This window comes from Lagopus muta, chromosome 8, assembly GCF_023343835.1.
Source record: "Lagopus muta isolate bLagMut1 chromosome 8, bLagMut1 primary, whole genome shotgun sequence".
NCBI classification, from domain to species: Eukaryota; Metazoa; Chordata; class Aves; order Galliformes; family Phasianidae; genus Lagopus; species Lagopus muta.
Genome location: NC_064440.1, coordinates 29,367,592 through 29,380,375, shown reverse-complemented (window position 1 = coordinate 29,380,375; position 12,784 = coordinate 29,367,592). Strand labels below are relative to the sequence as shown.

At 39.1% G+C, this 12,784-nt stretch overlaps 1 protein-coding gene across 1 annotated transcript; it reads right to left on the bottom strand.

The window, feature by feature from the left end:
* Positions 1–2,235: 2,235 nt before the first annotated feature.
* On the bottom strand, positions 2,236–8,825 carry MSTN (myostatin). Its single transcript, XM_048952356.1, has 3 exons — positions 8,336–8,825; positions 5,883–6,256; positions 2,236–3,596 (listed from the first exon to the last, which is right to left on the bottom strand). Exons 1-3 carry the CDS (start codon positions 8,706–8,708, stop codon positions 3,216–3,218), a joined length of 1,128 nt encoding a protein of 375 aa, XP_048808313.1. The 5' UTR covers positions 8,709–8,825; the 3' UTR covers positions 2,236–3,215.
* Between the last annotated feature and the right edge of the window lie 3,959 nt (positions 8,826–12,784).

Genomic DNA, 12,784 nt, shown 5'->3' with positions numbered 1-12,784 from the left:
CTGAACGAACTGTATGCCTGCTCTTTTCTGTTGTTCTTCGCACAAGTTTGCTTCAGGAGATGATGGCACTATAAGTTCTTTTTTTATATAAACAGCAAAGCGTGAGCAGAGCAGTACTTTGTGCCTATACAAATTAATAAGCTGATCTTTGAATATTGTCAGGGCTTTTCTTTGCTAAGCAGGAGAGAGAACTGGAGCTTTAGCATTTCCAGAGCTTGTGAACATCCAATTTCATTGATACAAAACACAGTTCAAGGGAGCACTCACAGGGGCAGCTGAGTGGTTTGGTGAGCATCTTTGCTGTGTGTTTTATTGCATCAGTGCACAGATAGCTGTGATATGCAGAGATGCTGCTGCTTTAAGCATTGTTCTTGGGATGAAGTTAATACGCCAGCTAGCTTGGATCATTAGAATGAGGTTCTTGGTGGCTGCTTTGCTGAAATACATAGGTAATATAAATAACATTTCTAGTTAGTGCCTTCTATCTACCTACTATTTCCTGACGTTTATTTTTTTTCACTAAATATTTAAGTGGACTTGGGATCATTTGGCTATTGAGTTTGTTGGGAGCTTCATTTTATAACACTATGTTTTGTCTTGCTGTATCTTTAAAAGATGTAACCGCCTGGATTGGACTGTCCAAGTCTCAGGCCTTCTTTTTTTAAGGCATTTGGCCAAAAGAACTCCTTTGCATCCAAGAATGAGACAATTTGGTAATCTCTGATTTAAAAAAAAACAAGTGGGGAAGGAAAATAAAACCACCAGCCAGCTACCACAGAAGAATGAACCTAGACTCTATGGAACTGGAAAATAGACCTAAAACTGTGAATGTGATTGGCCTTGAGCAGTTCTGTGTTGAGCGTTGAAATCTGCCCATAGCTAGCAAACCAGTACCTCTGTGAAAAGCTGCAGCTTACACATGCCTGGTGGTGATGGCTCCTTTGCCAGCAGTTAAGCTTCCTGTGAGCTCCGTTTAAGCGTATTGGAAGCATTTCCCACCAGAGCACGGTTTTCAGCATGAGCTGAGGCTGAGGAGCAGGCAGGAGGGCAGCAATGGCAGGGGCTGGACCAGCAGGGTACAGCCAAGGATGTCCTTATCCAAGGATGTCCTTATGTGAGGTAACTGCCTTTGCATTCGCTTCAGTTTAGCTACTGTGACTAGAAGTCAGCACGCGGGTGCCATATCAGCACTGCAGTGCAGGCTGACCATGTCTTCTTTGCCATCAGCTCCAACGTGCCGCCACCTCTGCAGCTGCTGCCTCATGAACAAGCTCAGCTAACAGCTGTGTGCTGTGCTATGGAAAGCTCTGAGCAGTGTAGCAGGCTTTCAGTGTGCCTGAGGGCTCGCAATCCTGCGCACTGCTGGTGGGCTTGCTTGAGGCTGCTTTTACTCTGTGTCTTGTGGGAAACTAAACTGATGGTGTACGTAAGGGCTCCAGAGGTCTGCTGAGATGAACTATATTAGAAGGTGAACATCTGTGTGATGCTTGGGCACAACTTTAGCACAACTCCTCATAGTTGAAAAGAAATGCTCAAAAATCTGCTCATTCTTTAAGTTTCAAGTTTATCGCTCAAACTTAAAATTTCATCCTTGTATGATTTCTTTGTAGCAAGACTGTGCCTTTTAAAAAACATTTACCACCCATGCAAAAAAAGTACATCAGAGGGGAAAATCCATTATTGTTGCAATTCTACAATGGCTTCGCACAAAGAAAAGTTCAAAACTGATTTCTTCAATATAGCGAAAAATGTATTTCATTAACATGAAAACATTTTAATTTCAATCAACAATGTTTTATCACAAGGGGGAAATATGGAATTTGGGTGAAAATCTGTTTACTATGTTTACCCAAATGAAGATAATAGTTTGCTGCAAAATTTACAGTGTAATAACAGGCACTTAGCAGCAGTCTTCTGTGGTGTTATTTCTTATGGATATAACATTCAACATATGGAAAATGGGGTATGGATCGAAATGACCAGAGAAACCCAAAGGAATCTTGTAAACATGTCAACAGCCAACATTTCTCCACAGATGGCTCATGCTAGTATAAAAAAAAAAAAATACAAAATGTGGTCTAATTCTCTGCATATGGCTTACTTTGTTGCTTTGTTCCTTCATATTACTGTTAAAAACCAGGAAATTATGTTATGAAGACAATACTGGTTTTTGTTTATTAAACTAAAGTACAGATTAACATCACTCTTTTTTTTGTAATGAACATATACCAACAGTGATTAAAAAATAAACATTTATTTACAAAATATTGATGCATACATATTACACAAGTCAGTTATATCAAAGTGGTTTTTTAACAATGTCTGTAGCAACCAACTATTTGCATTGGCTTATCATAGTGCAAATGGTAATGTTGCAAAGGCAGGTTACAATATGGGATTATGGTTTGAACGTTAGACTTCCGTGCTGCCTTTTGTTTTACTACATTTAGAAAACTATTCACCTTCCTTTAAAAAATACCTTTTTCTTGCGAATGTTGAATAGTGTACCTGAGGATAGGGCAAATTCATTATTACTCCAAATTCTTTCACTTAGATAACTATCTTTCTATTTACTCAGCCTGCTTACGTAGCACCATTGCCATTGATTACTAACATACTAATGAAAAAAAGGAATGGAAACACGCTAAATACAATATACCATCCCTAACTTCAGGATTTGTCCATTTACGTGGAATTTCATCTTATCACAACTCTGCACTATATATTCAAGTGTTCAAGGATGATTCTGGTGGTATTGTGTAGTGGTGTATATGTTACCAGTATATATTTTGCTGTAAATACAATATTAAGTGAAGCTGTGAAGAAGTTGATTTAATAGCCTGCTCCTTCTGTCCTCGGATGAGAAGGAGCTTGCTTTTGATTACCAACATATGTTGAAAACTACATATAAATTTGTGTCTGAATGACTGAATATTGATTCCCTCACAGTGTAAGAAACTCATTTGTTAAATCCGATGATTTTGATTGTAGCTTCTTTGTCCGTGGTTTCAGAGCCAGCCCTTAGGTAATTCTATCGTCTTTTAGTTCACGTTCTGCAGCTCGTGTTGTGCTATATGTGGTCTGTATGACTGTACAGTATAAGGATGTTGGCAACGCCTAGCGTACGTAATTTCACAGTTTAAAAGATGGATGAGGGGATATAGATTTTTTTGGTGGCTTCCACAATTTATGAAGTGGTGGATCTCACGATGGTCTCATGAGCACCCGCAACGATCTACAACCATGGCTGGTATCTTTCCATATATTATTTGTTCTTTTCCATTGAAATACAGCATGTTTATAGGGGACATCTTGGTGGGTGTGCAGCAAGGGCCTGCTGAGCCTCTTGGATTTGCTTGGTGTACCAGGTGGGTGTGTGGGTATTTCTGTAGGAATACAAATTCGCATTCTCCAGAGCAGTAATTGGCTTTGTATCTTTTAGGTGCTATAATCCAGTCCCATCCAAAAGCTTCAAAATCCACTGTCAGTGGGTAGCGGCAACATCGAGATTCCGTTGAGTGCTCGTCACAGTCAAGGCCGAAATCCCTGCGGGACCGTTTTGGTGTGTCTGTAACTCTGACCTCTAAAAATGGGTTCTGAGAGAAGAGGAAAAGGAATCGGAAGTATTAACAAGGTAGGCGTATGTAATTTGAGTAAGAACATGCAGATAGATATTTCTGACACAAACGTATCAAATTAATATTCTCAAATAACATCTGCAAACCTTTTTGAACTTCTACCCTTCTGAGAACTTTTTCCCTCACCCAAGGCTGCTATGTTTGTTCCCTGCTCAGGGATTGTTTCTCTTCACTCTGAAGACCAGCATTTCCCTGCTGCTTCTCCACAAAGAGTGTTAATTTCTGCCTATCTCTTCCTGAAATCACCGTTGTTGTTGTTTCTTATTAACTGCTAAGAGAAAGCTTCAGAGATTATGAGGATCTTGGGCTCCTACTTTAGCTGTTGTTTTCCTTGCTGCTACAATAAGAGCTTTTCTTTCTTTCTTTCTTCTCTATAGAAGAATTCTGAAAAGGAGAAAACTCCGAACAAACAAACCCCCCAAAAAACCCCACACATTTAAAGGGCAGGGTCCAACCTGTGCTGGATTCCTTTTGTGAGTCCATCTGAAATTTTCTCCATTCAAACGTTACTGTATTTGATTTTTTTGGATATCGGGGAAGGCCTCTCCTCCAGACCCAGGAGGACAGGAAATCTCTCTAATTACGGTTGGGTGGAGTGATTGGAGCGGTAGTAGAAAAATATTAATAACCTGCTAGGCAGGTTATTTCCACTTAACAGCTTTTACTCAGAGGGCTGGATATGCTGCAATGACTTTGGAGGGACAAGTGATATTTTGACTGGTGAGAGAGCCTTGTGGCCAGGAGAGCACTTTGGGCAGATGTCTGAGCCACATGCTTCCTACTGAAGGTGTCTTTGCGCAGTCCTTAACTGAGAATAGAAATAAATGTTAACCTTTGTAATCATAAGTTTGAAAAAGTTCCCAAAGTTTCTTCTGCCCCGTGTCAATTTCAGCAATATGCCTGTTTGCCACTGACCAGGCAGTTGCCTCAGGAGTAAATAACAGCCCAGCTAACTGCTGCTCAAGTTGGTTCCTTTCAAGATACACACTTTAGGTCAGTACATTGTTCAGCTGCTGGAAAAGCATTTTCCAGAAGTAACCAATTTGGAGAGAGGCGTGATGGAGAGGGGCATCCCGCTACAGAGAGCGGCTGGAGAGCAGATGGAGGAATGAGGAAGTACATTTTCTCTGCTGTGGACTGCAGAGCATCTATTCTTGTATTGCTCTTGATTCAGTTTGTTTTTACAGATGATGATAGCTCTGGAAAAGCCTTGGCTTATCCACATATGTGAAAACACCTTGTTGGGTACTTGAATGGGTGGAGGTGGCATGGCCATTATTGATATCTCAGTGGCCTCTTTCAACTACGGAAGACTCAGATCTGTGATGGATCTACAATTAAGATGTGCTTTTCCCCTTGATTCTTTTCACTGCATTACATTGCTATGAAGTTAAACATCTCATAGCTACATAAACAGAATGATCTATTGTGTAGCAGTAAAAGCAAAATTATGCTCCTAGTACTTTATTCAAAAGCAGAAATTTCTTGATTGTTTCAGCAAGTTCAGCTGTGGTTGTAAAAGATTAGCAACTTGGGGAAGCAACAAGGAAAATGCTGTAGTTAAACTGGTATGCTTTAGATTTATTATGTTCACCTTGCAGGAAAAAAAACAAGTTATTTTATGCTTGCTCATCATTACGATGCATTTATTGCATCGAGCAGAATTTATGTACTCAAACATTCCTAGTAGGAGGAATTATTCATTCTGTCACTAAAAGATGCACAATTCAGGGTTTGTAAACATAGATAATTTTCATTGTCATTAATGGAAAACACATGCATAGAGAATAGGGAGAAATTCTCTTACGTGTTAAGCGAAAAATCTTTTCAACACTATCTACAGCAGATTTCTTATCACAGAAAGAGTTGTATTGCTTTTAGCTGCTTTTATGCAAAAAGTCTTCACATTATGCAGTATTTGCTCTCAAGTTTGGAAATAGTGTAACTTTGATAGTACCATCTATTTGTAAGTGCCAAAACATTTTCCAATCAGTGCCTTACAACATGACCCTGAGGTATTTCAATTCATCTTAATTTTTCAAACAGGAAAATGGAGGCACAGGAATGTCCGAGTGATTTTGCTATTGAGAGCAAAGAGTGAAAGAATTGGGTATATAGAACCTTTATCGTCCATTCCTTAAGCAGTATTTCCATTTTCATCCTTAAAAGACAACCAATCACTTTCCAATGATAATAAAAAACCAACACCAAGATATGTAAATGAGGCTTTTTTAGTAAACTTACCAGTCCATCTTCACCTGGTCCTGGGAATGTTACAGCAAGATCTCGTCCATTCTCATCAAAAGCTTTTATTTCGATGCCTAAATTGGATTCGGGCTGTTTGAGCCAATTTTGCAACACTGTCTTCACATCAATGCTCTGCCAGATACCAGTGCCTGGGTTCATGTCAAGTTTCAAAGATCGAATTCCAGTATATCTTGTACCGTCTTTCATGGGTTTAATGAGTCTCAGGATCTGCACAAACACCGTTGTAGGTTTTTGGACTTGCCTCAAGTATATCCATAATTGTGCCTTTACTACTTTGTTATATTGTATTTTAGAGCTAAACTTAAAGAAGCAACATTTTGGTTTTCCCTCCATTTGTACAAGAAAATCAGCTATAAATGAATGGAAAGAACAAATTACTGAACAGGGAACAAAAAGAAATATGCATATATCAACCCAATTTTTTTCCAGATCATGTAGGATGTCTTACAATATTATAGAAACAGTACTGGTAACAAAGTGGATGCAATATCATTCAATTTCTGCACTTCACATCCCACAGCAAATATAATCATTATACTGTCACCTATAAGTAACATAATGTGACAAGGAATTGATGGCTGTTTTGTAAGCAGGCTAGAAGAAGGTTTGGCTAACAGTTTTCTAAGTAAGTGTAGCTGATCCATTGCACTTTGTAGGTATGCAGAGTTGAGCGATGTGCACAGGCAGAAATTCAGGAATGGTAGGCAAGAGAAGAAAAGCTAAGGGACTGCTGTGGTCCTCAAGGATCTGACCATCACACCAGCACTGTGGCCTGACCCATGCAGCTGCAGAAAAGTCTCTTTCCCAGACTAAATTTGTCAGAGGACAGGGCACAGCCAATGCAACTTCATGGTGACTACTGCAAGCCCACTTCTGCTGCTCATCTGAGGACCTTCATAAAGCAACAGCAGCTTAGCATGAGCTGACTCAATGTTTCTGTCACCTGTGGGAAGTTTTAGATTACTAAATAACCTTAGGGTGCTGTGTACTGTGCAAAGAGGGGCGACTATGTGCAAACTACCCTTAACACTTCATTTTCTTTTCTGAGTGGAAAGAAAATTAAAAGTGCTAATCTGAATATTTGTTTTCATTTCAACGTTATTAAAGGAAAGTCATGTGCAATGCTTCATTCCTGTAGCCTATAATGCAGCTGTCCTACCTAGTCATGATAGCGTATCTCCATGCCAGGATAAAACAGATAATGCTCATCTTAAATGATACAGATCTTTGACACTCATAAATCAGATCACTTAAGATAACTGCCTCTTTAGCGTATGTATTGTAGTTCAAATGCTTTTTATAAAAAGAAGAAAATAGAGCAATAAAGCATAATGACTTTTCCCCAGTCATTGTGACTATATAGAGGTTTAATTAAAATAGTTTTGAAATTTTGTACATAATAGGCTAGAATAAAACTGCTGACAGTCTGCGATAAGGCTGCAATAATGTGTTGCTGTTAAGCATGCATCTTATCAAAGTTAAAAAAGGCTTCAGACAAAGTTAATCTTTTGTCCGTTTTAGCTGGCTACAGGAGCTGATATTATTCTAGTATACGTATGGTAATGATATCTGTAACTGCTAACCTGCCTTATATGTCCTGACATCTTTTTTCCTTTTTGACATCATATTCTTAAGTGTTATTTTAAAAAACAGCTGCCATAGCCAAATACTTCAGCTGATGAAGAACATAAGATACTATAGTATTAGCTGTGCAAAAGATACTTGATAGGAGCCGTAGCAGATGTTTAGCACTCAGAAGATAACTTAGAATCTGCTCATTCAGTAAATGCCTTCATTCTTCCTTGGCACCACTACTGGAGCTGATAACTATAAAGTGGACATTTTAACATTTAAATCTGTTACACATAGATTTGCTTTAAATATACAGTTTTAACTCGGAGGTGGGTGGTGCTAGCCTGTGGGATCAGCAAAGAAGCAAGAATTTAACTCTATGCTTACACTTGCTATAACATGCAGTAGTTAGGTAGGTCTCCTACTCTAAGCTGTATTTCTACTTGCTTCTATGGCTTTTAAACACAGTAGCAGGTGGAACGTCATGCAGAAAATACAGTTATCTTATTAGCTGCACTTGCACTTTCTATCTGCAATAGGGAACTTCCTGAATGCTGCGCGTAACAGAGCCAACTGCAGATGTCCTTTTGCTTTCTAAACACACTTAGGCAAATCCTAAGTGTGCTACAGGGCACGCATTACAAGGAGCCGAAAAAATGAACAGTAAAACAAAGGCTCGCTACACAGTCCTTTGAACCTGACTCAAATTCTTTAGAAATACACTCTCCTCCCTCCCTCCGGCAGACTCCAGCCAGCAGCCTGTTGGGAGAGCCTGAGAAGGAGTTGTGTGGCTCTACAGCACGGAGACAACTCTCGGAGGAGCGGAGCGAGACGAAAGCAGCAGGGTTATTACTTACACTCCGTAGGCATTGTGATAATCGTTTCGGTTGTGGCATGATAGTCATCGTCTTCCAAAGAGCCATCGCTACTGTCGTCTCTCTGGACGTCATACTGATCAATCAGTTCCTGCAGTGGAGGAGCTTTGGGTATAAGCTGTTTAATAACGTCCCTGCTAATGTTAGGTGCTTGTTCCAGGCGCAGTTTGCTGAGGATTTGAATTTTTATGGCTTCTATTCTGGAGGATTTAGTGTTCTGTCTCCACGTACAAGCATTGCACAATCCGTCTTTTTCAGCGTTCTCTGTGGGCTGACTACTGCCATCAAGAGCCACCGGATCAACTGAAATCTGCATGAACAGGTAAATATAAACATAGACTGCTAGCTTTTGCATGATCTTACAGTCACTGCAGCTTTTTTCCTTTTTTTTTTTTTTTTTTTTTTTTTCCCCTGTCCCTCTTTCCCTTTTTCTTTCAGTTCTGAACAGATCCGTGAAAGCAAATGCAGTCTGAGAGACAGCTTGCCACACTGGTGTGCCTTATATATGCCAAGGGGGCTTTTATACTCCAACTTTGATTAGGCTCGTGTCGTCAAAACCGACGATTGGTTGTTGTCCCAACAATGAATCTAGCTGTCAGAGGTTAAAGCCCTGTCGATCACAAGTCACTAGACAGCATTTAGTTACAGCCAAGGGTGAACTGATTTATCTGGTGGCTTCATAGAGGATACATCTTCACATACTGAAAGGATATGTTTCCAAGTACTATGGGCAGCAGTGCTGGAAGACAGCACTATCATTCTTAAATATACACTGAACACATAGCTGCACTATGAATTGAGGCAGAGCTTTCTTTAGAGTTGCTTTAGGATTCTGTCACTATTTTGACTGAAAGTTTGTGCTATCTAAAGTACAATTCTGAGGGATTTCTTTAAAAAAAAGAAAAAAAGAGGGAAAAAATATGTAATCATACACTGCAAACATTAGGAATCTGTGCTGTGCAACAGTTTAAATGTATTAAGCAGTTCAAATTTCGGTCAACTGTAATAGGTGTTTCTCATAAGTACTAGATAAGCAGGAATAAAGATTTTGTACATGTATGAGTAAAAGTAAGGGCTAACTATTTGACCCTTTAGTATCAAAATGAATTACTGAAGTGTGTAGACACTTAGTAAGTAAAGAAAGTTTGCCTTGTCAGCAAAATCCTGGGCAGCAAATTAGATACTGAGAGACCTTCAGTAACAAAGGTATTTTTAAGGAATATCATGAGCTACTCAACTGTAATATTACACAGAAATAGTCCAGCTTGCTTTTTCCATTGTTACTGAAATTTGTAAATGACATAAACTGTTTAAATTCCTTCTGTCAGTAAATCTTCATTTTTCATATCCTATTTTACTTCAGTTCAGGGTACCTCTGTATTATGCCAACTGAAGTGATAGTGTGTTTGGCTTTCTATTCAAGCATGTAAGTTTTCTATATCCCAGTTACATTTTTATAATTATGATTTCAATATGCTTACTGCATAAGGCACACCTAGACAGCATTGTATAATTACAGGTCATGGCTTGTAAAATCTCACATTAATGTAGATGAGACTAGACATGCTGCTAGCAAAAATAAAAAAAATTCATTTTCATTTGGGGAATTGGGGGTCTATATGTTAGAGCGTGAAAGCGTGGCAAATATGGGCATTTGTTTGCATACGTTTGTATAGGAAGAATGCTACTTGATAGAACAATCCAAGAGCTCTTTTTCTGCCTAGTCATTTGTGTTATTTTGCATTACCTTTCGAGGGCACAGAAATTCACTGCATGGCACAGAACTGAGCCTAATATTCAGCTCATAAATCTTGAGTATTCGATTTAAACTGATTGTCTTTCCATGGTGTAAAGTTGATGCAAGCAATAAATGTGTTGTGCTCACATGTTCCAGGTTGCAGCTTTAGGGTCTAACTTCAATGTTCTCATTTCAGCCAGATCCATGTGTAGAGCAACCATTTTGACAGCTTATATCCTGAGCATTTATTTTGATGCAAGATGCTCCTGTCAGTGCTCTCAGTGTATGGAAACATAAAGGGGCTCGTGGTTCACTGGAACTACAAGTTAGGAGAGATCTGAGTTTGCAATGCCATGTTCACAGCATACTGTTTTAAACAGACTCTTAGTATTCTTGCACTTTTAAGAGGCCAGTACACTACAGGTGCTGAAAAACATCTTTATGAATGGTGGATAGGATGATTCACATAAAGAATCTCGAAAATCGCTAACCCAGTTCCAGACTGTTTATGAGGTTTTGGTTGGTTCTTTATTTGTTTTGGGTCGTGGTGTTCTTTTTAATGTATTATAACGATGCATATCATAATAAAGCTATTTTATATTAATCAGAATGACTAAAAAGCTGAGCATAAAAGGGAATCTACCACCAAGTGGAAACCTTAATAATAGTGCCAAGTTTCACAGTAGATTCAGTTCCAAAGGGAATGATGATCCATCAATAAACAGGTAGGAACACTGACGCAGTCGTTAAAATCAGAATCATTAAATGCTCTGGCAGACTGGCTGGGAGCCACTCATCATGCTTGAGAAGGGACGAGAGAAGTGGCCGGTGAGAAACGCCTCTACCAGCATGTCTCTTCTTTGTGCTGTGCAGCTGCTTGCCTGGTGCGAGACCTGGCCTCCTCCTCCTTCAAGGTCTTCCACTGACTGTGGCTTGTTGTGAACTAATGCACGATTTTCTGTCAGCGTTGTGTAATGATTGTGGAAGGAAAAAAAAAAAGCCACTCTTTTTCCGTCAATAATGCATTTGTTCATGACTGCAGGATGTAAATCCTTTATTTGTCATGCCTGAAAATGCCAGCGAGCTTGGAGCAAGGGCAGAGTTTTCTCTCAGCCACCATGGTGATGCACATTCTCTGAATACCTGTAGGTTGTTAGTAGAATAACTTTGTCTTCATCTTTTCTTGTTGCTGTTTCTTTTCTATGAGACTGCAAGAATTTGGGGAGAGCTTAAGGCATAGCATTTGATTAGGAGGTACTGAAACACTCAATGTCTTTAACAGTGCCATACAGAAATGGTTTTTCTTTATGACTTTGTGGCATTGAAGGATAATGCTGACTACAGATGTAGGTGACAAAAGTAAATAATAAGTGAAAGGAAAGTAACCAGATAAAAGTGTTTCCCAAATAAATTATTTTACAAAAATGATTTAAAAATAAGCAGCACGTTACCATCAGCAAAACCAAAGAGTTAAAAATGAAATGCACATCTTACTGAACTTTATGGCATTTTAATATTATCTTTGGGATTTGTGTCATTCTACCCGCTGTGCCTGCCAATAGTGAACAGTATTCCCAACCCTGGCTATTCAAAGATCATGACTCAGGCCCCCAAAATCAAGCAACATGTGTCTCTTTCAAAGGAGAAAAGTCACACATTTGTCTAACTGTCAGCTGCCTTTTGGCTTTCTGCTTTGCCCCAATAGTTTTCATACTCGTTGGAAAACCTAAAGAAAATAGAAAAAAATATCCAAACCCCAAAATGACTGAGACAAAGGTTTTGAAGACGCTGTGTTACTGTGAGTTTTATGGAAAAACAGTGACTGTGTAGAGGAAAAGAAGATTACTAATGCCCTCCCTGAGGAGAAGGCAAGCAGAGCCCAACCATTACCCATCCTTTTTGGCAGCCTTTAATTAGCCAGTCAGCATGTGCTTAGTCATTAGTCAGCTCACTGATAGCTCTGGACCATCTACACTGTGTCATCCCTTGCCTGGCCAGTAACCCAGAAGAGATAGTTAGGGCAGGATGGGATTTGAGCCTGTTACGGGGGTGGACCAAATGGCAATGAAGGGGAACCAGACCATTTCTGAGAAGGAGTTATGAGAGTATGAAGAAGCTTATGACAGGGGAGGAGAAGGATGTAGGTTATAACCGTGCCAGAAATCAGGCATCTTCATTCTGTTGTAGGCTAGATTGTCAAACATTTCCTTACCGAATAGAAGACAAGAAATTCACTCCTCATTTTTCTGTCATTTAAATTGAATGAAATTATTCCCATAATTGGCTTACTGCAAAAGGTAGAACTTGAATAAAAACTCGATTATTATTAAATGCACTTTGTAATTTTATTGTGTTATTAAATGCACAATGTAAACATGCACTTGCTGCTCACAATAATTTTTGTTCTACTTCAGAACCAGTTGGATTCCACCCCTAATTTGAAACAAATATTATAAGGAAGCTCCTGGACATCTGGGTACGATAACCATTCAGTTACCTTGTATCACTTTTTAGAACCACAGAATTGCAGGTGTAAGAAGGGACCTCTAGAAATCACAGAGTCCAACCTCCTGCTTCTAGAATAAAGTATCAAAAAGAAGAGAAAATCCATTTAAAATATTTTTTACTAGATTGATTTCTCACTTATTTGCTATTATAGCTGTGTGTAATGGTTATGAAATAATTTTGGTTAG

Bases quoted from the DNA above. Each gene is read 5' to 3' on its own strand.
- MSTN (XM_048952356.1), bottom strand. From the start codon at position 8,708: ATGCAAAAGCTAGCAGTCTATGTTTATATTTACCTGTTCATGCAGATT. The intron at 6,257-8,335 runs GTAAGTAATAAC...ATTCATTTATAG, and splicing joins TATCACAATGCCTACGGAGT to CTGATTTTCTTGTACAAATG. The intron at 3,597-5,882 runs GTAAGTTTACTA...CTCTTCTCTCAG, and splicing joins GACCAGGTGAAGATGGACTG to AACCCATTTTTAGAGGTCAG.